Below are 27639 nucleotides of genomic sequence, written 5' to 3' on the forward strand. Positions count from 1 at the left end.
GCAGGTACTTTCGCAGTATGGCTGTTTTAATGAAATTCCTAACATCTTGGGTCTACTCCCCAACATATCTTTTCCCCCAAAAAAGGTCATTTAATGTTTGTCTCCCTAAAGGAACAAGTTTACTGACTACACAAAGTGCAATCTTGCCCTATCATTTTATTTAAGGCAGTATAAATTCATTGCAATAAACTCTCAAGCTCTCACCCACACCTGAATCTAATGGGGGTTTCCAGCAATTGTCCACAGATCTCCTCAGAGTCCCCAGTTGCAGAAATTGCTCCAATTCCCCCACAGGTAATTTTTGCATCCACCAAAAATACCAGTCCCAACCATAAGTATAGCATTGTTGAAATACTACTATGACAAAAGAGCAAAGGAAAAATTAAGGGTGTAATCCTTCTGTTATTATCTCTTACACTTAATGCGGGTAAGCATCTTTTTTAAAAGCAACTGTGTAAAGAGGCTGTGTTTGAAGTCATATCTAGTCACAGAGACAACAGCAGGTTTTTCAGAGGGGTAGAGAGTTACTGCTTTTCTACTCCTGTTAGCACTGTGAAGCCTGGACAGGCAAGGGAGAAAGAACTGGGTTCTATTTCTGCTTACACAGTAAAACAACTGCTAATTGAAGACTTTGAAACTGAACTGGTATAACTGAGGGCAAAACTTGTTTTGCAGAATGTTATTTATTGGAGAGAATGCATAAGCAACAAGTCCAGGTCAACTCTAAGAGCTCAGCTTTGCAGGACTGGTAGATAAAGGCATATTTGTAAACTGATCAAATTTGACATGGCTGTCACAGTAATAGAATCCTACAGAACCCCACAATTTTTTTAAAAAACCTAACGTTTCTGGACATAAACGCACTTTAATTACATATATTACTCCTGGAGGAATTCTCCACCACTGCGCAATACAGAATTTCGCAGAAAGTAACGTTGTGCATGCAGAATTTCCTTTGCCCCACAGAAATGGGCTGCAGTGCTGCTAGCTGCCACTAGGGGCTGCTGGACCCAGCAGAGCCCAGCCCACACACAGAAGACACTGCTGGGGAGTTGGAAGCTAGAGGGTTCCTGGCAGCTGCAGTTCCCAGCTAGCCCTGAGGGAAGGAGAGGGCAGTGCGCAGGAAACTGTGGAAACCTGGGACCGAGCATCAGGCTGTTTTTCCCCTCTGGATCCCTAGGCTGGGGGGAGGAGTGGGGGTGCGTAAAAGAGGGCGTGCAGCTATCTGGCTCTGGGGGAACAGGGGATTCATATGTATTGGCTGGGGGGCCCCTGTGGCTTGGTTCAGAGAGGAAGGGGTCAGAGAAACAGGAACTGGGTTGTCATAGGGATTTCTTTAACTCTACTGGGGGGGGGGGGGGGGGAAGAGGGAGAGGGAGAGGGAGAGGGAGAGAGAGAGAGAGAGAGAGAGAGAATTGTTACAGGCATACTTGCTGACAGGGTATTTTGAAATAAATTACCAAAATAAATGAAACTGGAGTGATTATTTAGTGTTATTTTGACAAATATAATTTTCAGAATTTTGCAAAATTTTAAAATATTGTGCACAGAATTTTTAATTCTTTGGCACAGAATGCCCCCAAGAGTAACATACAGACAGCCACTTAACTTACTTTGGTGTACATATTTGCGTTTTCTAGAAACAATTAACCTTTGAGCACCAGGTGTCAAATTTTCACCCAACTTACTCATTATAAAGAATAAAGTCACCAAAAATTTAAGAAAAAAAAAACACTAATCAAAAAGCTTCTAGTTTACACTGATTTTTTTTTTATGGTTGTGTAGCAGACAGATGAAGTGTAATGTTCGGTATGTATGTACGGTGATGTAGTTTACCACATTTGTATCAACATCTGTATGATAAATGTTTGGTATTCAAGCAGAAGAAAGGGCCCCCAATTTAAGCTTCTTTAAGCATATTCCACACTGTATCCTCTGACTACAGAACATCAGAGCTCCCCAAACCATTTTTGTAACTGTCAGCAGCTGAAAGTAGATCATAACTTTACAACCCAGGTAACTGGATTTCTCTGTAACCATGAACATTTATTTTAAAAGGTCCCTCTACCCTACCTGCCCTCCTCATTCTTGTCGAAGTACTGAAACATCAAGCAACCCCAAGAATAGAAATATTATATAAGTATCCTGCTAGCATACAACAACAAAAAAGGAAAGCGGGGAAAAGCAACGTTCACACATGTGCCCTTGTGAAGCAGCAGTTAGTCTCAAATTTTATGTCTACCATCTTGGAAAGTGTCCTTTTCACATGGGCTTGGTAGCCATTTTCTGGTAATCAACAAGAATTAAGATTCTACATAAGAAAAGACAGTTACCTTTTCTATAACTGGTGCTCTTCGACATGCGTTGCTCATGTCCATTCCATATTAGGTGCGTGTGCTCACCACATGCACCGGTACTTGAAATTTTTCCCTTGCCGGTCCCCTACGGATACCAGCTCTGGCACCCTCTGGAGTGGTGCCCACATAGCACGGTATAAGGGGCACCACCGGTTCCCCCACCCTCAGTTCCTTCTTGCCAGAAACTCCAACAGTGGGGAAGGAGGGCAGGTTGTGAAATGGACATGAGCAACACATCTCAAAGAACACCAGTTACGGAAAAGGTAACGGGTCTTCTCTTCTTCGAGTGCTTGTTCATGTCCATTCCATATTAGGTGACTCTAAAGCAGTACCACCAGAGGCGGGTCGGAGTTCACGGACGTGTAGATTGCAACACAGCTCTGCCGAACCCAGTGTCGTCCCTGGCCTGTTCCATGATGGCATAATGAGCCGTGAACGTGTGAACAGAGGACCACATTGCAGATCTACAGAGGTCTTGGATAGGGACGTGCGTCAGGAAAGCCACCAAAAATGCCTGCGCTCTCGTCAAGCGGGCTCTAACAATCGGTGGTGGAACCCCCCCCCCCAAGGTCATAACAGGTCCTTATGCACGAGGTGATCCAATTGGAAATCCTCTGCAAGGACACCGGAAGGTCTTTCATCCTGTCTGCCATAGTGATGAAGAGCTGAGTTGATTTATGGAAAGGCTTGACACGTTCTAAGTAAAAAGCCAAGGCCCTTTGGACATCCAGCATGTGAAGACACTTCTCTTCACTGGTCCTGTGTGGTTTGGGACAGAACACCAGGAGGATGTCGTCCTGGTTCATATGGAAGGTTTATACCACCTTCAGCAGGAAGGCCGGGTAGGGCCACAACTGAACCTTGTCTTTGTAGAAGACCTCAGAACCACCACACACGGTCAAGGCTTTAATTTCAGAGACCTGTCTCGCGGACATCACCACCACCAGGAACACGACCTTCCATGACAGGTGGGAAAAGGAGCAAGAACCCAGCAGATCAAAGGGTGGGCCAGTGAGCCTAGAGAGGACCAAGTTAAGATCCGACTGAGGGACAGGAGCCCATACCTGAGGGAAGAGTCTCTCGAGCCCTCTCGAGAATCTGACCATGTCATGGGAAAACACTGCTTTTCACCCCCCGATTCAAGGACAGACAGAGATGACTGCAAGATGCACTCTAATGGAAGAGTGCACCAGGCCCTGGTTCCTCAAATGGAGCAGGTAGTCCAGGTCAGCCTGTATGGAGGAACGCAAAGGAAGGATGCCCAGTGGGAAAACCTCATCCACTTAGCAAGTCAGTCAGTCTAGTTGAGAGCTTCCTACTTTCCAGGAGGACCTGTTGGACTCCTTCCAAACAGGTCCGCTCCTCCAGGTTCAGCCACACAGCATCCACGCTGAGAGATGGACAGACTCAAGGTTGGGGGTGTGGGAGCCAACCATGATCCTGTGACAGCAGATCCGGTTGGTTGGGCAGGGGCCAGGGAAGGCCTGCTGTCAGGCTCATAAACGTTCTGAACCAATGCTGGCAAGGCCACGCCACAGCAATCACAACAACTTGCGCGTTGTCTCTTGATCTTTGCCAGGACCTTGCTGATGAGTGGAATCGGAGAGTATGTGTACAACAGGCTCCCTGACCACAACAGGAGAAAGGCAGAGAGGGAGCCTTTGCTCAGACCTTGCCGAGAACAAAACTGGTGGAACTTCCTGTTCTGTCTGGTTGCGAACAGGTCCACCTGGAGAGTTTCCCACCTTTGGAAGATCATACAGGCTACACCTCTAGATGGAGTGACCACTCGTGGTGAGAGAAGTCCCTGCTGAGGTGGCCCGCCAGTGTATTCTTGATGCTGGGAAGGTGACAAGCTTCCAGGTGGATCTTGTGGCTGATGTAGAATTCCCATCGATGGAGTGCCTCTTGACAGAGAGCCAACGAGCATGCTCCCCCCTGCCTGTTGATGTAGAACATTGAGGCTGTATTGTCCATCAGGACTCGTATGCTTTGCCTGACAGGTGGGGCAGGAAGACTCCGTACGCCAGCCGGACTGCTTGGAACTCTGATCTTTCTGTGCAACTTCACCTCCTCTGGGGACCACATCCCGTGCCTGGAGGTCGCAGAGATACACACCCCAGCCAAGGTCTGAGGCATCCAACACCAACTCGATGGAGTAAGGGGGGGTGTCAAACGGAACCCCTTCCAGGACTGTCCTGTGGTCGGTCCACCATCGCAGCGAAGGAAGTATCGCCTGGGGAATCGTAACCATCTTTTCCAGGGGGTCTCGGGACTGGAAATAGACTGTCCCCAGCCATTGTTGCAGGGGCCAGGCATAGCGGACCACGTAAGTGCACACTGCCTTGTGGTCCAGCAGGTACAGACAGACCCTGGCTGTAGTCAGAGGGAACTCGTGATGAGGTTCGTCAGCATGTGGAACCCTGTCCCACAGCAGGAATGCCCTGGTGTAGGTCAAGTCGAGGACCGCTCCAATGAACTATCCTCTGCATTGGCACAAACATCAACTTTTTGTCATTTATCAGAAGGCCCAGAGAGCAGCACGTGGCTTGAAGCACCATGACATCCCTTTGGACTTGAGACCCAGAACTGCCCTTGAGGAGCGAGTCATCGAGGTCCAGATAGATCTGGCGCCTGAAGACAGACACTACCACGGACGTGCACTTGGTAAACACGCTCGGTGCTGTCGCCAGGCCAAATGGGAGGACCTCAAACTGGTAGTGGTGATAAACCGGAGGAAGCGTCTGTGTCCTTGAAAGACTGCATCCTTCAAGTTGAAGGTGGCACACCAGTCTCCCAGATCCAGGGAGGGGATAACAGAAGACCATGTGGAACTTTAGCTTCTTCACCTAATATGGAATGGACATTAGCAAGCACTTGAAGAAGAACTGTTATATCCGTGTTAAAGTGTGGAGAAATGGCTATTTTCATCTTAATGGGCCAAAATCCTTCAAAAACACTTCAGAAATAGTAGTTTGGAAAACACTGAAGAGGATGTTCTAATCCTTTCATAAGAGTAACTTACGATTTCGATTGATGACCATTGGACGTTTTTGATGAGGGATTGAATCTTTCTGGAAAAAAAATAGAGAAGTACACTCCTTAAAAATGAGCAGCAAAATAAGACACTTCAAAGTTAAAAGAAATAAAAATCCTAGATTAATCTGAAGGCAAGAAGGGTTGAGTGAATTTAGCGCTTGAGGAATGGAGGTACTAACACAACTGGTGTAAGCCAGATACGATGCAAGCAGATGTTATGCAAACTTCCCACAGAGTTCCATCAATGCACCTCAACCCTGACATGCAATATACCCTTTCTATGCCTGCTTTACAGTTCTCTTAAGCAGAGCCAATCACGCTGAACGGTTCTACTTGCTTGGTGTAGTTATACATGAATTAGACTGGGACTAATAGAATTATTTCATTAATATCCTCTTACCTAGATTTGAACTAGAAGATCCAGAGGTGAAAGGCTAGCACAGCAGAAAACTGCATGAACAAGAACAGTGAGGGTATGTCTACACAACAAAGAAAAACCCGCAGCTGGCCCGTTCAGTCAACTTGGGCCTGCAGGGCTGTTTCCCACCCTGCAAGAGCTTGGGCTCCAGCCTGAGCCTGGAAGTCTACACAGCAACAAAACAGCTCTGCAGCCCACACCCCACAAGCCCAAGTCAGCAGGCATGGCCCAGACATGGGTTTTTCTTTGCTGTGTACACATACCCTGAATATACAAAACTGGACCAGATTTTAAGTGATTTTTTTTTTTTAAGACAGCAGTAAGTTTCATTTATTTTGAATGCTGTGAAAGAACAATTTGTTTTCCTTCTCTCTCAGTTAAAGATACTATCTGGGAAAACTGTAGTGCTTTCTGTATGCAGAGACATGCAGTTACTCAGCCGATACATCATGTTAACATTAGCTTGTGCATCATCCCTACTCAGCTCTCCAGTTCCCACCATTCTGACCAATCAAGGTAGGTCACTTTAAATTCCTGACTTCTGGCAGGCTGTCCAGGGCACCACAACATGAGTCAGAACTGAAGTGGTCATAATTTGGTTTTCAGTGAAATTTTTAGGAGTTGAGAATCACTCCTAGCCTCTCATTAGGCTGGCTTCTCTCCATTTTACAGTGTATTTCTATATGAAGCATTTATAGATAGGCCAATATACCATAGCAATGGGTTTTCTAATTAAGTGTTTGAATTTATTTCCTTAATTCCTCTCTTTATTGTGTGTTCAGAGTAAGCAGCTTGTCAATATACAAGAATAAGCCACTCTCTGCTTTTACTACTTAATCTGATTAATTATTCGGGGTATGAAGGGTAAAGCTTGATGGAAGTGTAGGAGTATGGGCTGTGTTTCAGTCACACTAAACGCACTACCTGTAAATAATCCATTTGAGTAATTCTCATGGAAAAGGAAAGACATATTTCAACGAGAGCTTTGTTGCTTTTGTTCAAATTCTGAAAAGTGCTCTGGTAGTAGCGGAGAGTGAGCATATGCATAATCATACCCTAGAGCTCCTGACATTACTATATTTTCGGTTTTGAATTATGCCCAATAAGGTGAGCATGGAGTGCCATAACAAGGGGAAGCTACAGTGTGGCTATTGTCCCCAGCTATATAAAAAACCTTATGCTTTATTCTACTACACATATTAATTTGTCTGCTGGATATCAGACTTTCAGAAACTGGGGTTTGAGTTTTCACATACAATTATCACTATGATTTTCAATTACCTCTAAAGAGAAAGCATCTTTCAGAGGATTACAGTAATATGACTGGGTACAGCTAGGTATTTCCTTTAGATGCCAGCAACCACAATACAGTTTAATCATTACCTTTCAGATCATATAACAGGACTTGTAAAAGAAAGCCAATTATCTGTTTTATAGTGTAAGACTGGAAGAAAATATGGAAATGCTAACTTGGGGGTTTAACCTGAGACACCTCTCTGGAAAATTTAGATTTAAAAAAAGCCAAGAAGCCCAAAGGGCATTTGGGACATTAGTCGTAACATGAAAACATTTTATATAAATATTTTTTAAAATATATTAAACTACTTTAAATACTCACTCTGCTCTCCAGTGCCAAAAGTGGACTGTTGAGACTCCTAAGGGAATAAAAAGTTACATAGGATTACTTCAAAAGGGAGCGTTAACTAATGATGAAAGTAAAGGCTGAGTCATACTGCCCCCTATACATTTAAAAGACTGCAGTGTATTAGGACTTAAGTAGAAGAGTGAAGCAAAAGCAAGGAATACGGGTACCGGATTGTTCCTCTGGGCTCAAATTCCCTGCACCTACCCCAAAAGACATTCCAAACCCAAGCACATGGTCTTAGAACAGGGACTTACTTCACTAGGCCTGCCTCTATTCCCCTTCTACACCAGCCCATCTGTGTGTGCTGTCCCCCGCCCCCCCGTTACCCATGCAACTCAACACCTAATTTATGTACAATTATCTTAGCAGTGCTCACAAGTTAGGCCTGGTCCAGACTGGGAGGGGAAATTGATCTAAGTTACACAACTTCAGCTACGTGAATAATACGGTGAGTCGACAGCTGATACGCCCCCATCGAATCCGCCTACGCCTCTCGCTCTGGAGGAGTACCGGAGTTGACGGGAGAGCACTCTATTTATTGCGTCTAGACTAGACATGATAAATTGACCCCTGCTGGATTGATCACTGCCCCTCGATCCCAACAAGCCCTTAGACTAATTTGCTTATGTAAATTATATACCCAAATTATGGAAATCTAGCCTTGAAAATCAAGTCATGTTCATTCTAGCTTGGACATCAGCAGTAGAGACCCTGGCACCAGAAGCTGATTAGATTCCACAAAATCCAGCTCTCCCCCACACAGTAGTGCAAAGTCAATCCTGCTAAATGTAATTTAAAAAAAACAAAAGCTTGTTTTATAGTCCTTAAATAAACAGATCTGATTGAGTAGGTACAGGGAGCAGACTGCCGAATAAGAATGCCATATTTATATAGTCACCTTTTCTGACCATAACCTTGTTTCAATGCAGTCCAGCTTTGGCCCTAAAAATATGAAATAGCTGAAAATACATGACAACTTGAAATGCACTGCTTAGGAAATTGAATCTAGTATACTTAATTAAAATACTCTTCCATTAGTTTGCCAAGAAGAATCAAGTAATCAACCAACAGTGGGTTGTAACTTCTATAATAAGCCTGTAAACCAATCTCCCTAGCAATTGGCTCACTGAAGTGTTGTATGTACAAAATGGTACTCTAAACATTTTGAGCAAACAAGACCTTTACACAACATGTTTAGATGTTCTTAAAAACCTTTAAAAACTTCTCAAATTTTTATTGTAGATGAGTAAGTTGTTGAAGCAGCAATACATAAAGGAGAGTTTTATTTCTTCGGAGTTCTTCACTGCAGGATATAAAGCTCACTGTGTTCTGCTAAAGACTTCCCTCTTCCTAAAGATAGCTTGTTTTATATGTTCTATTTTAAAAATTGCTTCTTTAATCAAAGAAAAGAGTAAAAATTTAAATTATCTCAAAATGAAGCCTTGTGACATCTTCCCAGCTTCAACAGATAACTACCAGATAAACTTTGGAAACATGCAAAAGGTTAAAGCAATGACGGATTTTTATATTTCACACTGACATACTGAATGTCAGAATGATTATCTGCTATTTGGTTTCTTTTTGCCTCCATGGCCAAAAGTAGCCAGCAGGCAAAAGTGGTAGGCTATCATTCAAAATGGAAGCCAGGATAGTAGGAAAATTATTACGCTGCCTAATTTCAATAACACTTGTAGATAACTACCATCCTGGGGTGGGCATACAAAAAGCAGTTTACATCTGTTTCTTCTAATGTACACATTGTGAATGCTATAAAAGAATGTCTGTGCAATTATCCATTTGTGTCACTTAAATATTTTTAAGTCACACCATAGCATACCCTGGGGGTGCACTTTGATTAAGATATATTTGGTTTTAAATCCATTTTCCAATAATCTATTTTGGTTTTGAACACATTTCACTTTAAGAAACTCAGACAAGCAAAAGCACAAGCTTACAGCTACAAAGTTATTTCCAGCAGTATCATCTCCCCTAGGGGACTACTTAGGAAGGGACAATTGAGAAACAATGGAGAGGAAGGAGACCATATTAATCTAATGGGAGTAACAGCAGACAGACTGGTCAGGACAGGCAATGAAGAGATTTAAGCAGGAAGCAAACTGCACTTAGACATAAAAAGCAGAGAGAGGGAAGACTGGATATAATATGGGCAGAATGGTAATGCAGGACTGAGGTAAGTTGCCAACTTGGCTCTAGTCCAGGTAGCAGTGACTAAAAGTGGTTGCCATTTGATGGCCGTTGGGTTCTATTTGAAATGAGACCACGGTCTCAATTCCACTTTCCATATTACTAACTTAACAGCAACACAATTAACCCTAATCAATGCCATTGCTGATACTCAGAGGTCAGTGACCGAATAAACTTGGAAACAAAACTCCCGTTCCCTTCCTTAGCCATCCCTCCTCTAGGTCACATCTGAGGTACTCCAGGGCAGAAGTTTACAATGCTGCCGTACTATTTGCTTTGTGGAGAGCAGACTTCAGTCTCAGACCTCATAATTGAGCAACTTTCACCTGTACAAAAAATCCTTGGCTTTTAAGATGTTTGCATGGTACGTGTCTATCTATGCACACACATACAGACAGACATTTTATATATAATACCAATATTCTGGCTTTGGAGTCTGACAGTCATCTGCAGGAAATCTACCTGAGGATGGAGCAGTAACCTCAGGCCTCAGACCATGGCTCAAACCAAATGACAGAGTGTACAATTTTCAAAAGTGACTTAAGTATTTAGAGTCCTAAGCTCCATCAAAAATTTTATCCAGATTTGTTACGAAAAAGATCTACACGGTAATCCTGTGAGGAAGCCAATTTCATGCAGCTTTGTTCTGGCTTAGGACCTGCTTTACCATTATTAAAATATGTTAAGGTAATACCAATAGGCCCAATCAGGAATCTGGGACCACCATTCTAGGCACAATTCACATAAAAAAAGACAGTCCTTCCCCTAACAATCTAAGTTGACATATTAGTCCACAGAAAAGTGCCTAAGTTTGTAGTTTGGCATGCGAGACACACCAAGTGTTAGCACACAAATAGAATGCTGTGAAACCTAGCAGCATATTAATGTGAAGGAAGTACAGTTTCTGAAGAGATCAAGTCCTCTTAGGACAGTACAGCTTGATTAAAGTAAACTGCTGTTCTGTTTTTTTTTTTCTGCATTCCATTATGGTTTCAGGCTAAACAAACCCATGGATCACTAACTTGCTGGAATTCTTAAAAGATATTCCTGCCAAGAATGACAGGGGGTACAACATGGCAGAGGAAATTATAGACTTTGGATCTGCAGAGAGTATTTAACAGAGTTCCACATCTAAGATGCATAGTCATAGAATGAAAAAAGTTGGCTAAAAGTCAGAAGACATGGAGAAGCCATAAATGGAATTTTTTGCAAGCTGGTTTAAGAAACACAATCCAGGTTGATAAAGGTCCAAAAATGTGACCTGACTTTTTGTTCTTATACGTCAGCAAGGCCAAGTAATCTAATATAGCTTCTTTCCCCCACCCCATACAAATGATTCAATATATATGCTTGGGAGGAAAGTCAAGTCAAAGGCCCACAAGCCAAACAATTAATAAACAACCCTACAATAACAAATAGGCACATGTTAGCAAGGTAGAGAAAAAACATTCTGTAAAGAAACAGATTTCTTCAAGTATGTTGGGGTTATTACATACTAGTTTTGAATATTATGAAACTTAACTTAGTGTATTACTACTGGGTTGCCAATTTTGTATTACTCAGCAAATTAAGCTTGGATGAAATGTGTGCAAGCTTTTTAGATCTGTCATTACACTGACAAGATCATATAAGTACCAAAAGGGAACAAATAATGAAATGATGAGACTCATTTCTGGATTTGCATCATGAAGTAAAACTAGGAATTGTTGTAGAATACTTTGTAAATTATCAGCTCACTGGATAGCAGCAAACAAGAACATACAGTACAAAGGAGAAAGACAGGTACAGGGCTGGCCCTAGGTTTGGGAGACCTGTGCAGGTCCCCCATTCTGTTCTCTACAGGGAGGATTGGACTCTGTTTGTGGGTATGTATTGACAGCAGGGGTGTGGAGGTGATGTCCATTGGTAGTCATGAGACCTGGCCAGAGCATTTTAGAGAAATATATTAGTAATTTTCACCACAGCTCAAGGCAGCTACATTAATCTTGGAGATTACATAAGAAGACAGTGCCCATTCCCCACAAAAAAAAGCAAGTGATACAAGATGTTAAGAATGAAATAGATGAACATAAAAAACAATTGACAAAAATAAATTTCAAGTGAAATATACTTATAACTCAACTATTCTCTATCAGGGATCGAATTGGGTCATTCAGTGGGGTCTTACTTTCTTCTGGAGTCTGCCCGCAATGCTCCAAAATCTCAGCTTTCATTACAAAAAAATAAGTCTAGCCCTCAAGACTTTGAAGATTATTCAGTTAACATTATAAAGGTTATTTATGAAGTAACATTTGCTGAGCCTGTAAATACTGAAACAGTGCCAAGGGAAGAGCAGATTGCCCCAATCCATTTTAAGGGTGTGTTAACTCTGGAGCAGAATGATATTGCAATGTTCTTTCACTGTTGATCACACACAAGAAATGAGGGATAGATGTAAGATACAGGGATGTAAGAGCTGCACTGTCTTCTTCTAGTGATGCCTTGTTCTGGAAAGTGACACCGGGCTAACAAACATACATTGACTCTAGAACTATAAATACTGATTTTTAAAGACATTAATGATACCATGAGGGGAGGGGATAGAACAACCTTAACTCTATTCAGTTGGCTTTTTTAAGTGCTTAACTGTGCATTTCCATACTTTATATGTCCAAATTTCTTATAAGCTTAACCATACCTTCACATTCCCTGCATTTGTGATGTTTGACTTTGGAGATAATTACAGGATCCCTAGATGCTTTTAAGTTACTGACATGTATTCAGCCTTACGACAAGTTAATGTAGTTTTTATCTGGAAATTATATTTTCTTTTGTTTTTAATTTAAAATGTTATACATAAATACTAAAAGAGAATGTTACTGTGTGATATTTCCAATGATATGAAGATACGTACTATCAATTTAAAAAAAGGTTTTTTTAAACTTTCAAGGCCAGATCTACCAGTACATACCCCACTACAGACCAGTACAAAGCAACCAGAGTGTACTGCGCAGTTTCCCTTCTCCCTCTTGGATCCTATCCACATTCTCATGAGCGTGCGCACACACCAGTTTTCCCTTCCTTCCTTCCCTACTGAGCCGATCTGCTGCAATGAGTACTTTTTGAAAAGAACCTTTTAAGATTAATGGTCATGACAACAAAGCTCTTCGTAACAAAGTTTCTTCTTCAGCCCCTGCTGATGGAAAATAGCATTATTTACAGAAAAATCAATGAAAAACTGCTCTGTTTCAAAATGGCTGTCATTTCCCATTGTTCTCAATGGGACTGAAGCCACAGCAGCCAGATACTACTTCCCAATTTTGTTCCTTTCAGGAAGGTACAGCAGTTGAGTGAATGCAGATGGGGAAAAACAGATTTGTGCTCTTTACAGGGCTATCATGGGCACTGTTGCAAAGCCAAGATGGATTTTCAGACAAATGGTTAGTACCTATTTCAAACAAACCGCAAATGACAATGCACAGTTGAACTTAAGAGCTTTAAAATCCTGCAGTGCAAGTCTTGATCTTTAAAACTAGAGAAACTCCTTTTAATGTCACTCAATATTTAACTACTAAATAAATATAAAGTTAGGTTTGTCATTCACTAACCTTAGTTGGAAAAGGAAATTTTGAAGGTTCGGTTTTGCATGGTGTATGAATAGCAGTCAGAGGGGGAGGCCAAGAGTGGGTCATCTCCTGTAACCAAACCAAACAGCAAAGCCATTATATGTTAAGGTTAACAAATGTCACCTTTAAAAAGCTATACACACTTCTGTGAGAAATATTTTTACCTAAACCATTAGATGTAAAACCTAAGATTTAATATTAGAGACTAATTTGTTTTTTTTGGTTTACTATATCCATTTGACAGCATTTTGAGTATGCAGTTCCATTCTCTGCCTATATAATGCACACTTTTGCAGAGAAATCTGAAAATTCTTTAAAAAGAATGTTTGTCCATGAAAATGGACACTAAAATACATTCAATAAAGAAAATACATAGAACTGATAAGCTGCTTTTTGTTCTTCCAAAACTTTACCAGCAAGTTTAAAACAGGGACATCAATTTGTATCAATACTTAGTAAGAAGATCTAGGAAACTGAAGGGCACAACAGCAGTTGCAGCAGAAACTGGAATCCAAGTACTTTTCTCACTGATGATTTTTAGGAAGTCAGGTAATGTAAGTGGCGTTCTTGGAACACTGCTGATTCTCTTTCGTGCGCAGGCAAGTACTCCATTTTCCGCCTTTAGCAGTGTTTGTTTATTTAATGAATAAAGTCAAGAACAGGAAGAATAGACAACTTACTTTTAGAATTTCATCCACACAGGTCACGTCACCAGATGCTGATGCCTATAAATCAAAGTTCAGGATTAACTATTACATTTATACCTCAAGACTTCTCCCTCCGCCCCACCCCTTAACACACAGAATTTAAAGTTATACTTGTTTGTGGCCCAAGTCCTGATGATATTCATCCAGAATCAGTGAGAGAAGTAGCACTGCTAGACTAAAGAACCAGCAATAGTTTTAGGATCAGATATCTCCAAAATTGCAGAAATCCTAGATTTCCTAAAGCACAAAGCAGTCACATTTAGCAATGATACACAGAGATATCATAAAAATCATGTTATTCTAATCCCTTTCCTGTATCCCTCCCTTAAATATTACCAGGATTTTAACAAGCCAGTGTCGTACAAACATCTGAAAGTTTGGCTTCATTTATTTTTTAAACTATAAGTTCATGAGGCAAGTAAGTCACTGGCCACTATGTGAACCCAAGTGATTGAAAAAACATAATGGTAACCAATAACATGACTTTAGATCTGTTCTCTCATTAGCTGCATTATTAATTAGAGCATAATATGGTCTACTTACAGTTTTTGTACTTTAATAATTCCCTGTACCTCTGTCCTAATACATGTAGAGGGGGAGAGAGCTGCAATACTGCTTGTCTTAGTGTAAAATATAAATTACTCACACATTTGTGAATACTTGGCATAGATATCTTTCCTTATGCATGATTTTTAACCATGGCCAATATTTTTCTATATTGTATTTAGCCATTTATTTGGGATATCTAAAAGACTCCCAGCTATTGCTATTCAAGTAGCTAAGAGCAGATGCAATAGCATCTTATTAAAATAATTTTAAACTGTATTGATCCCCAATATGGCTGTGCAGTTGCAAGCAACCTATACTCAACACTCCAAGAGTAGCTAAACCACTAAAACAAGTTAAATATGCCCTATACAAAAAAAATATTGCTTACATTCTGAAACCTATTAAATTGTTTTTAAAAAACTGTAGGTAAATTATGCACAACAATTACTACAGTTCAAAAGAGAATTTGGTTTATGCCACAATCTAACATAACCAAGAGTAAAATCCATTACATATGACTCATCAGAAAGAACAGGAGACCATAAAAGCTCCAATATGGTATGCAATTATGTAAAAACCATGACATGCACATTGGGGATATAGAAGGAAATAAACAAAATTCTCCTTAAAATACAAAAGAAAAATGTGTGACTTCCCACTGACAAACTACAAAGTTGCTTCACTTTCCAATGAGAAGTCCTGTATTTTTATAGTAAGTTAATGGTAGTCATATACGCTGGGATTTTAAATGGCGCGCATAGAACACAGAGGTGGACAAACTATGGCCCGCAGTACCGTCCTGCCGGGCCCTTGAGCTCCCAGTCGGAGAGGCTAGCCCCCGGCCCCTCCCCCGCTGTCCCCCATCTGCCGCAGCCATGCCACCGCACTGCCAGTACTCTGGCCTACTGCTCCTGCCAGGCAGCGCGGGCAGCAAGCTCCTGCCACTCTGAGCAGCAGGGTAAGGGAGCAAGGAGGTTTAATAAGGAGCAGTGGGTTCTGGGGGGCAGCCAGGGGACAGGGAGCAGAAGGGGGGGTCGATGGGGGAGTCCCGGGGCAGGGGGTCCTGGGAGGGGGCAGTCAGGGGACAAGGAGCGAGGGGTTGGATGGGTCAGAAGTTCTGAGAGGGGCAGTCAGGGGGCGGAAAGTGGGAGGGATTGGATAGGGGTCGGGGCCAGGCTGTTTGGGGAGGCACAGCCTTCCCAACCCATCCCTCCATACAGTTTTGCACACCGATGTGGCCCTCGGGCAAAAAAGTTTGCCTGCCCCTGCTATAGAAGTTAGGCACCCAACTCCCTTAGGCACCTCTGAAAATCCCAGCCATGAATGCTGAAAAAAAATAAAACCCCAAACTCAGTACCAACTTACATCTAGTGGTTGAGAAGGTATTTTAAGCTTGGTTAGATGTGCTTTGCTGCTAGACTTCAGCTCACTCATGCTGTTGCTATGAGTCTGACTACTGTAGTGTTCAGAGGACAACTTTGGTTCCATAGACTCCTGTCCATCCATGGGCCTTACATAGGCAGTGGGCTTCTGCAACATTGAATTGGACTTGGACATTAGTGAAGGAGGAAAAGACTGGTTAGAGTGCTGTCCACTTGAAAATGAAGGTACACGGGAAGGTGAGTCCCAGTTGGCATCAGGATCCCGTGGAGATTTTGAACGCTGATGTTCCTTGCTATGATGATCACTTCCATGAGACCTGGAATGGCTGGAGCTCAATGAAGAAACAGCAGGTGGTTTTCCAGGGCTGGAAGAACGGGATTTGGAGTGTTCTGATCCGTGCTGGCTTTTTTTGCGGCTGCTGCTACTACCACCATATGAGTCACGGTCATGCCTCTGGCCACTGCCGCTAGTGTTATTGCCACCACTCCGCTGACTGCTATGTCCCGTTTGTAAACCTGAGGACCGTTTCTGCGATTGGGAGGAAGTGCTAGGTGCTGGTCCTACAGGAGTCCATTTGCTGCTCTGATGAGAGCTGGTACTGTGTCTCTGTTCACCAAAGAAACTTTGGTTTGATTTTTCATCAGGCGTTGATGGTACTGTTGGTTTGGGAATACCAACAAGCTTTTGTAGAGATCTGTCTCCTATAAGATCCTTCATTTCATCATAATTTCCAAGCATGCTCTGAATACGGTTAGACAGTTGATCTTCTTTGCTGGTCTGTGCAAAGTATAACAGAAATAGAAGATTAAAAATATATTTAAGAAGTATTTTTAAAATGAGATTCCTAAATCTAAGATATATACAACTTGGCTTAAGTAAGCTGACTTGACACAAAACTAGAGTAAAAAGAAAAGGAGTACCTGTGGCACCTTAGAGACTAACCAATTTATTTGAGCATAAGCTTTAGTGAGCTACAGCTCACTTCATCGGATGCAAACCCAAACTTCAGAATTAAGAACTTAGTTAGCATCCAAGACTATTTTGTTTAGCGTCCCAGTTTCGCCCTCTGTTCAATATTTTAATCCCTTTAAATTTAAATAAATAATTTATTAAATTTAATACATAAGTAGTAATAAATGAACTCTGCATACCAGTTCAGAGCAGAAAGAGGCTGAGATTTTTCAGTGTTGTCAAACAGAGTTAGGCACTCAGCTCCTATTGGTGACTGAGAATCCCAATGAAAATTTCTGTAGAAGTACTAAGTTATTCTCCTAATATACAAAGAACTATGTAGTTATTATTCCCTTCTGATTTCTAAAGCTAGTAATCTTATTTTTAAGATTTCACTCATCCTCTTAAAATTATTTTATCTTTACTCTCCCCCAGGTGTCTTCAAACTATACATATTTTATTCTTAAAGGCTGAAAAACCCACATAGTAAAAGACCATTTGGCTGTGCACCACTAAGGAGCAGCCTTCAGTGGGCTAATATAACTAATAGCATATCCATAAAGCCTGATCAAGTTTAACATTAAATGCAGCTTCCTATTACCAAAAAATGGTAGCTAGTTTACAGATATTAGTTTATGAAATATCATGGACTGAGTGCAGGGGGAAAAAAATGTAAATATTGTAATGGCAGAATCTTCCACCCAAACCAAGATCTATCTATCAAAAGTAGACCAGACAACTGACTGGCCAGAGAGCCTAATGCGTTGGGAACAATTAGAGGTTGGCACAAACAAAACCAACCTTATCCATTAGGCCAGTTCAGCTGTTTTAAATAACGACTGTTCAACTGCCAGACAGACAAGATGGGCTACTATATGCCATTTTCTATATTCAATGCCCCCTTCCAAACAGTCCTTCAAATCCCTCACTTAGCCAAGAACTTTCCATATAGTCCCTGGCTTTAAATCTCACATCATAGCCACCATTCTTTCAGCAGAGGATTGACTAGAAATTAACAGACAGCCTTACTGGCACAGCAGGAAAAGGGGGGGGGGGGGAAGAGAAATCAACTAGGCCATCCTGTAGAGGCCCATGCATGCTTATTTTGATAGTTTGTGGGGAAATGGTCCAAAGTAGTTTAAGGAAGTAAGAAGCCAACAGTTAGAAAGAAAAATGTAATGGAAAGGTTTAAAGAGCCTTAATGCCACAGTTCCTTTTAAATTCTGCTATAATTCTATGGTAATAAACAATTTTTCCTTTAGTCATATGAACTAGGTAGGTTCTTCTGTTCAAAAAGCATCTTTTGTTCAAAGCCCTGAGCTAGGATCACAAAACTCTTCTAGAAGAGAGTTGTGGGGAAGTATTACTGGCCACACAAAAATGGCACTGGCACTTTTAAGAAAAGAATCTAGTAATTATTTATGCAGTTCTTACTTATGCACTTCTCAGCTTGGACAAGGAAAATGAACCACTTACATCACTTTTGTTTGTAGTCTGTTTCTAGTCAATTCCATTCATGCTCTAGCACAATTTTGCAGTATTCATTTATGAACACAGCAGTGGACATTTTATTTAAGTATCTTTCCAATAGAATTCTCTCTAGAATCTGGGCCAAAGTTGGGCTGTGTTTATCAAAGACATGAGTTCTATACAGTATAGCTTTAGGTTGACGATGAACAATTGTACCAGTGATATTACTCCTGCGGGAATTCTGCGTCACTGCATGTGTGCAGAATTCATGTCCCCTGCAGATTTCTTTGCTTACCTGCAGAAAAATGACTTTCTGACAGGGAAGCAAAGGGAAGCTGCAAGAGCAGTCGTGCACCACTCCCTAACTGCACAGGTACCTCATTTCAGGCACCCGGAGCAGGCAGTGGAGAGGTAAATCACTGCAGCCAGTGGCTCCTACCCTCAGCTGATTGGCTGGGCTGGAGACAGAAGAGGACGGGACACTCTCTTCCGCTGCAAGGAGTGGCTGTGGCTGGGGCTGTGACCCCCAGCTGCAGGAAGCTCAGCATTCTCCCCTGCTTCCTGCCCCCATCACTCCTCAGCTGCAAGGGAAGGGGTCACTGTATGGGGAGCTGCTCCCCCATCCACCTAACCCCATGCATCCGGACCTCCCATATCCGGACACCCCCACCCAAGCCTCACCCCAGAACCCCCCTATCCTTTCATACCCAAACCCCACCACATTGAACCTCACCCCCTGCCTCCAACCCCCACCCCTGCACCCAGACCACCCCCACTGAACACCCTGCACTTAAACCCCCACCACCATCCTGAGTCCCCACATCCAGATCAACATGCCACTGACCCTCAATTAGCTGCACCCAAACCCCTACCCCACCAATCCCCACTCCCCCAGCATCCTGACCCCCCTGCTGAGACACCCACACCCAGATTGCTCCACTGAGCCCCAAACACTTTCACCTAGAAGTTCCTGCAGAGTTCCATTGCCCCTATACCTGGAAACCGCCCCTCTGCCCCCAAACAAGCCTCTGTGCATCCAGATCCCCCCACACCTAGGCCCTTCACTGAGTTGCCTGCACCCAGATTGTCCCACACAGAATCCTCTCACTCCACACCTGGATCTCCCCGACAGAGCCCCTCCACAATTGGATCCTGTCTGATTGAGCCAGCCTGCCCCACACCTGGTGCACCTTATGCAGAGGGGTAGGGCCCCAGGGATTTTCTGGGGCAGGCCCAGGCCTTCTGCTTGTCTGGGTCAGGTGCAGCCTCACTGCTGAGTCTGTGTTCCCGGGTGGGAAGGCTGCAGCGTGATCTCCCAGAGTGATGCTCCCCACTGCCATGCTGGAGCCTCTGCCTTTATTTATTGACAAATAAAATCTGCAAAATTTTAAAATATTGTGCGCAGAATTTAATTTTTTGGCACAGAATGCCCTCAGGAGTATGATATTAAGAACCTCAAATACCATCAGTAGACTAGATAGCAGGGGTTCAAAAAAAGCAATGCCATAACTAATCTTTCAGACTGAGGCTATTTCTGTAATAGCCCTTAAATGATGTTTACAGGGCGGTCTGCCCTAAAAAAGTTATACTGGTAGAACTATGTCAGTTAAGGGTGTGATTTTTGTTTTTACTGATACAGTTCTTCTTGTCCAACCCCTAACATGTGCAGTTATACCAATTCTGCTTACCAAAGTGGAATAAGCACTTATCTGCCAGCATAACTATGTCCGTACTAGGAGGCTTAACCACTTCAACTATAACAGTGAAATTAAAGCAGCAAAACTTTCTAATACAGACAAGCCCCAAGTCTCATTTCCTCACTCTACCAGAGGAGAGTAAATTGACTTTTTTTTTTTTTTTTTAAAAAAGGTTCTTGAATAATAAAGAATTAAAATCATGGATGTCATCATCTTACCCTCCCAATATTAGTTTCTGCCTCCAGCACATAAATAGTGTTAGTCTATAGGTATTGAGTGTGGCCTAAATAGATCCTTAGGAGAGAATCTAGTGGGGGTTTAAAGTCATGGGTAGGGACTTTAAAAAGTTCGTAAAGAAAAGAAACCTGGTTACACCAAACCCTGAATTAGGCTCACAATAGTCAATGAATTTTAAGGAACCTGGCTATATTAAACTGTAAGAACCCCAGGCTATTAAGCAGTTTTGCATTTAAAACCAACCTGCTAGTCAAACATCCTATTCCTGGGTTTACCTGTAGCTAGAGTACTGTAGATGAATGTTAGTATGCTTAAAAAAAAAGCTAGCCACCATAACAGATCTGACCAACACTTGAAATGTTTTGGGTGGCTGGAACAAATTCAGAAGAAAACTGAAAAGTTAGCTGAAGTTTCATTATTCCTTTCAGCACATCCTTTCAATTAAAGCAGTGTCTTTATTCTTGAGTGATATTTTGAGCATCTATTAGTCCTGCTACCTAGTAACCATCCATCGTCACTTTCAAGCTCTGCTTCTTATCACTGTCACAAGAACTGGGCACTAGAAAAATTCACGTAAAAAAGACTAGAAACCAAATAATTGAAAATATGGCTTTTGCCACAAAGAACTGCATTTTTTATAATAGCATAAACTCACAACTTTATATGGTTCAGCAAAGAGAGGAGAGTTAGGTGGAAAGACTTCTTCGCCCTGTTGAATTTCTTGATTTCGCCTTTCCCTTTCTTTCATACGCAGCACATTCCGGTCTTCACGGTTCATGTTGCTATGAACAAAAACATAATTTCTGATCACAGAATGGAAATGAAGGATGAAAGTGAACAGAGCTAGTTCCATTGAATGCAGTTTGCCAACAGAATGGTTCAATTGAAGAATCCCCTTATGACAGTAGGAGATATCCAAAATTGAAAAGAAGTTTAATTAAAAACAGCTGGCATCTGTATTTGCTATAACCTGCAGTCAGCAATTAGCTTATATCTGTAAAACTGGTAGAGCTTAGGCAACGATCAAAAATGGAAAAATTCACACAGAATTCATAGGTGAACGAATCCCTACTCCTCCAAACCATTTCACCTGCATAATTAAAGTTAGAATAGTCTGGTTTAAAAAAAGAAGTATCCATTTGCCATTCACTGTTAAAAGCTTCCACCACTTTTTCCTCTTTATATCCCCTGACTGTTCCCCCATTCAGTATACAACCCCCACCCACACTCCATCCCTTCCCATGTCCAATGCTTGGCCTCTACTTTTGCTCTACCTTATTTTGCTTTGTTTTTGTCCCCAACACAGCTTCTTTGGTGTCCATCCTCTATCGTAGTTAGACCTCAGCTTTGCTCTTGTTTCTAGGTTCCCTAAAAAACGACATTTCTGCTCTAAATACATATTTCAGCAAACACCTCAATTACAGCAATATTGCAGCCTCTCATCCACTGTCCTGTCGTACAGTCAGGAACTACTGATCAGTATGGGTTAAGAAACTGGAAGATTTCTCTTTTTTAAAGAAAAGTTTACTGAAATCTGACTTAGGAGATGTCTGCTTCAACTGACACACTGCTTTAATTATAAGCAATAAGGCCACATTTTAAAAAAGGATGTCTAAAAAGTGTCTCTCTGAACTTGAGAAAGCATCAAGACAAAGTAATTAGGGAAACAAGATTATGAATAGGATGGTACTAGTAGTGGTGTTTGTGTGTACTATTCTTCTGCACCGTCATAAGTGTAAATCAACATTCAGTTGTTTATGCAGCACCACATGTGCAAGGTGTTTACACAAAGAAGAAATTAGTGTCCCTGAAAGATGCTACAGTCTAAATAAGATGAAACAAAATAAAAGGTTACATTAATTCAAGAGACCATTATTTGACTGTTTAGACAACTGCTCAATTATTTTCAAAATGTTTGCTGAAGTATTCTATTTGAAATCTACATGATAAAACAGTTACTCTATTCTAAATAAATGAATAGTCTTCTTCAATTTCTATTACTCAGCCTTTTAAATAGTTACTTCAGCTTACTTTCACTGTAATTTTTCTTGTCTGTATTTAGCTTCATTCTGATTGTCTCATACTCTAAGTTAGTATAATGAACTTTAAGAGATGCTGAAAAGTAGATTACGGCCAAAATATAGTTTTAAGCAATATTAGTGGAAATATTCAATTTAAAAAGAAAACTAACAGACAGGTTTTGGTTTTACTTAAGTATTTTCCAGCAGTGTCTACAACGTAAACAGAATAAGAGTGTTCCGTTCAGGCCATGTCTTGATGGGCAAAAATGATGTTTCTTAATTGTGTTAGCTTAACACCAGTCTACAAAATTGTCAGCTAGAAAACCTTTGAATGTACTATTCTGCATCTTCAGGAATGTTAACATGAATAAAAAGCCCTGATAAGCTAAAGTGATTGAAAGCCATTCATCTGTTCTTCAAGTCTGAGCCCTATAAAAACTGGCACCTGGAAAGTGAACCTGACTAGTTCACTTTGATTGTCCAAACAGACTGAATGGCAAAAAATAAACAAATTTTCTTAAAATGGTTACTAATTTAAGTTTTTGTGATAAAGGAAAGATAAGGATTCTTTAATTTAAAAAACCACAATACACATATGATACACGGAACCTGGAAAATTCATTTCAACTTGACCATGGATACAGAACTGAGAGATAAGATCCTTCTTTGGGCTAGTATCCTGTCTTCCTATAAAAAGTATTGAAACAAAAAGATATTATAGACACAATATGAATCTCAGACTTAATTATACAGACTGTTCAGTTAAAAGTCACCTAGAACAGCTGCATTTAACTTCTGTGACTGTTGACTATAAAATGTAAATTTTGATTAAGCCTTTCAGCTTTACTTTTTGTTCCTCCTCCTAGAATACTTTATCTATATGGGTAATCTAGGCATATCTAGAAGACATACAATTACTAGAGTTTAGAAGCATATAAAGTTTAATTAACATTTAAAGAGACTTAACATTTGCAGCTATTTAAAAATATGGTGTAATGTTCACAATGTAATAATGAGAAACAAATTTTGATCAGCAATAACTTTTACAAATGAAGACCTGGAGCACCTTCCAACCTTACATTAATAATCAGGACTATCCAAACTAATGGAAATACTCTTCTTACTGCACTGAGGGACTGCAATGTGTGCAACAACTTCACATAAAAGACAGTAAAGATGGAAACCTTGGTTTGGGAACTGAGTTCAGTCAGGGGAAACACTGGAGTTAAACTGGCTCTCTCAGCTCACACTACTAGACCTATGGAGAAGAGGTAATTAGAAATATTAGACAAGCTACCTGAATGTCTCCCTTCCACTAATCCCCATCTTAAACATTATAGTAAAAGAAAAAATTCTTCACAGGTGGTCATTTGGATTGTATTTGTTTCACTGAAGCCAAGAATTTAAAAGGGATCAGATTAAATCTTCAGAGCTTCCAGTGACTAACAGCCATTAAAATCATTATAAGTTTGCATACGGTAATTATGTTAACAGATTAATTTAAGGGGTTGTTGGTTTGGTGGATTTTCATAACTATGTAAGTTATCCCAGACAGCTCCCTGGCTGAAGAAATGGGCAGGTACTATACAGCTATAAGATGGTCACTTGAGAGAAACCAGATGCAGGTCTATGCTCAAACAAAAATAGTAAACAGCAAAGGTACTTTAAAAAGCAAATGACAAAGGTATGTCTATTAAAATCAGTACTGCTACTAATTAACTGGTTTTGCAAACTCCTTTAGGTTAAGGCTTTTACAGCTACATTATAATTCTCAGTGATTTTTTTTAAACCAGTTAAACTATGAATGTTTAATTTTGATGAAAGGCATCCTACACAGATGGTTCATTAAGTTTTTAACAACCAAAAGTGATTCTCCGGAGGCGGGGGGGGCGCGGGGGGGGGGAGAGGGAGAAGAGAAATTACACTAACAAAGCACATTAATAGACATCACATGAAACCCAAAAAAACCACTGACTAAATACTGAATCCAGCTGTGTCCAGTTGTTGGGTTTGGGTTTTATGTTAAAAAGAAACTGTTTTAAGCTGAAACCTATTACCAGCTGTTTTTTTGTTTGGTTGTTTTTTTAAAGAAAAAGGAGTTGGACCGCACATTTCCAACACCCAGATCATCCTTATTGCCACCCCACCCTCTCACTGAACATCTTATCTCTCATTTTCCCAGTCCTCCTTAGCGTGAGATGGGTATGGCTTCACTGCAGTTACTCCAGGTGATTGTTAAGCCAGGGTCTGAGCACACAGGTTAGGCTAGTCTGGGTCTGAGCAGTTATACTGCAAAGCCCTACCCAAGTTATTATGTTTTTACTGGTACAGTACTCCCCCTGTGTCTCGTTAGGACTTCTGGGAGCATATCCCATGGTTCTGTGCAATCCAGTATGCTAAGCTGCCCAATGAATTGTGGGAGAATGTGGTCCCTTCTGGGGATACAAGGGGAACCGTGGACATTCACTGCAGGACTATCATCACACAAGTGCTTTAGCCCCAGTCCTTACTGCACAGTGAACAGGTTACCAGCCCAAGCGAAAGCCCCCAGGTTCTAACCCACAACCCCTCATAAGCTAGCTAGCACAGGTTGAAAGTATCACTAAACTCAGGTAAGAGGTTTATGTGTGGGGATGGGAAGGGGAATTAGGGCAATACCTGTTAAACAGTCCAGAGTAATGCTGTAGTGAAGACATACCCTACGAAAAGCCAAATCAACTGAGGCAATGCAACTGTCACAAGAAGATGGACTTATTTCACAAAGCTGTGGTTACAGTGATCATTAAGTTATGACAGTGGTATCTGAGGTTCCAGAGTTTTCCCCTATACTTAAAAGTAGAAATAACTGTGATAACTCCGTATGTTCTACTGACAAGAGATATAAGGTGGTAAGGTAATATCTTTTATTGGACCAACTTCTGCTGAGAGAGAGAGTGAGCGATGCTTTCGAGCCACACAGAGCTCTTCCTCAGGTCTATAAAAGGTACTCAGTGTCACAACTAGATACGTCAAACAGATAGAATATGTGCTAACTACTTATGCTAAACTCTCTATTTGATCTTGTACTTTTATAGACCTGAGGAAGAGCTCTGTGTAGCTCAAAGCTTCTCTCTCTCACCAACAGAAGTTGGTCCAATAAAAGATATTACTTCACCCCCTTGTTTCTTTAATATCCTGGAACCCACACAGCTGCAACACTGGAAACAACAACAGATATGTTGACTTTCTAGATTTGTGATTTCTGTATGCTCAAACTTTCCTCTAAATTAAACTTAAAATATAAAGACAGAATGGGGGGAGGGATAGTGGTTTGAGCATTGGCCTGCTAAACCCAGGGTTGTGAGTTCAATCCTTGAGGGGGCCATTTAGGGATCTGGGGCAAAAATTAGGGATTGGTCCTGCTTTGAGCAGGAGCTTGGACTAGATGATCTCCTGAGGTCCCTTCCAACCCTGATATTCTATTATTCTATGAATTATAAAATCATCATGAGAATAGTGAAGTGAGTGTTACTTAAATCCCTGCTGCCTGGTTATAAAGAGAACCATTTCCTCTTGTATCAGTACTTAATAATAAATGTATTGTATGAGAAATATACTAGAGACAATGGTGAGGAAGCAAGGTACACACTTATTCTGAAAAGGTTTGGCAGTTATTTCTTTCCACTGGCTCATGGTACTCCAGGCAGCCAACTAAAGACAGCTATGCAAAGCAAGTCAGAGTAACCCATCTGAATCTCAAGTGGTGCAAAGTCTTTGAGGCTTTCATCTTTCACTAAACAATGAACAGTTGTTTTTATTAACCACACATCTTAAATCTGACAGGAATAAAGTGAAGACAAGGAAGCAGGCACCCTTTTCTCCCAATTATTACTGGCAACATGGTGAAAGGGGATGGATCACTTGATGATTACCTGTTCTGTTCATTCCATTCCTTCTGGGGCACCTGGTATTGGCCACTGTCGGAAGAAGGATACTGGGCTAGATGGACCTTTGGTCTGACCCAGTATGGCTGTTCTTATGAAAGACATCAAGATAAAGAAATCTCTTTTTAGGTGTATGTCTAGGGATAGGCTTAACATCCTTTCTTCTCACCATGTCCCCCCCTACTCAACAATCAAAGAGATCGAAGAGTTCATGAATTCAGAATCCATCCCTTCATAAATTCATCATGCTCCCCCACTGACAGCAGCATTGCTCAGTCTTCTTAGACCCATTAAAGCAACAAAGACACAGCTGCCAAAACTGGGTGCCCAAATAATCCTACACACACAGCGTTACATACAGAAAAATACTCCCAACTCCAACTTTTCAACAAGGTATTAGTCGGTCTTCAAAGCAAGTCTACAACACCTTTGCCTCATATCCTCCAAAAAGTACTCATTTGCAGTCAAGGGTTTCTATTTTCTAAAACTAGTTTCATAAAGTAAGAGATTAAGCAATAGCCATTCATTTATTCAGTGCTGCTTGTTTGGCTGTGATGAAACATTTAGCCATGAACGATAAACAGTCTTTAGAGAATACACATGTCTAGCTCTTCATGTTGGACATACCCAATTTAATCAACTATATTAGACATTTTTCACTATATTTCAAACAGAAAAGTAGAAAATTCTGTCCTTTTTCTCAATACTCAAGATGTAGAAAGACACCCCAGAACCCTGTAGTTTACACTTTAGAGGCCCACTTTGTTTTCACAAATTATTTACATGGACACAGAAGAAAAAAACCCAGAAAAAACTGGAATCACTTTTTGTATTTCATTGACAGCCCAGTAGATTAATGATCACACAAGTGCTCCCATGGCTTAACACTGGAAGTGTAACAACTTACTACAAAACTTGCCACCAAGGTCTTTGCATAGGCTAAAATGCTACAATGTATGAGCTTACAAAACAATTGCTCCCACACTGAAGAACCGAAAAGATCTGCAAAACCCATAAAAGAGGATATATTCTAGAGTAGCCAGGATAAAGAGTACTACAAATGCTACAGAAAACGGATAGCCAATAGCTATATTAATTTGCTATCATAGAGTATGTCTACACTGCAATTAGACCATGGCTGGCCTATGCTACCTGACTTGGGCTAAGGGGCTGTTTAATTGTGATGTAGACGTTTGGGCTTGGGCTGAAGCCCAAGCTCTGAGACCCTCCCACCATGCAGGATCCTAGAGCCCAGGTCTACACTGCAATTAAATAGCCCCTTAGCCAGAGTCAGCTGGCATGGGCCAGTCGCATATTTTTAATTGCAGTGTAGACATACCCCGTGAAACCGTCTCTCCTTCCACAACCCACCAAGCAACAGTGTTTGATGGAAAGGTGATGGTGCCCTAGGTGAAGCAAATGTAGTGGATGG

At 41.2% G+C, this 27639-nt stretch overlaps 1 protein-coding gene across 9 annotated transcripts in view; it reads right to left on the reverse strand.

The window, feature by feature from the left end:
* The window catches only part of AFF4 (ALF transcription elongation factor 4), a 74301-nt gene that overhangs the window by 24662 nt on the left and 22000 nt on the right, over positions 1-27639 (reverse strand). Inside the window, exons 2-11 of one of the 9 annotated variants that reach the window (XM_078854007.1) lie at positions 26196-26293; positions 23469-23542; positions 22932-22971; positions 21538-21631; positions 20919-21045; positions 15891-16685; positions 13950-13994; positions 13252-13338; positions 7433-7469; positions 5383-5431 (exon numbers count right to left, since the gene is read on the reverse strand). In XM_078854007.1, the coding sequence (XP_078710133.1) occupies positions 5383-5431; positions 7433-7469; positions 13252-13338; positions 13950-13994; positions 15891-16685; positions 20919-21041 (1136 nt within the window). In that variant the 5' untranslated portion in view covers positions 21042-21045; positions 21538-21631; positions 22932-22971; positions 23469-23542; positions 26196-26293. Of the gene's footprint in view, positions 1-5382; positions 5432-7432; positions 7470-13251; positions 13339-13949; positions 13995-15890; positions 16686-20918; positions 21046-21537; positions 21632-22875; positions 22972-23468; positions 23543-26195; positions 26299-27639 lie in introns of all 9 variants that reach the window. The other 8 variants (XM_078854003.1, XM_078854002.1, XM_078854000.1 and 5 more) reach the window with 8 other exon arrangements.

Source organism: Lepidochelys kempii, chromosome 8 (assembly GCF_965140285.1).
Source record: "Lepidochelys kempii isolate rLepKem1 chromosome 8, rLepKem1.hap1, whole genome shotgun sequence".
Classification (NCBI taxonomy): domain Eukaryota; kingdom Metazoa; phylum Chordata; order Testudines; family Cheloniidae; genus Lepidochelys; species Lepidochelys kempii.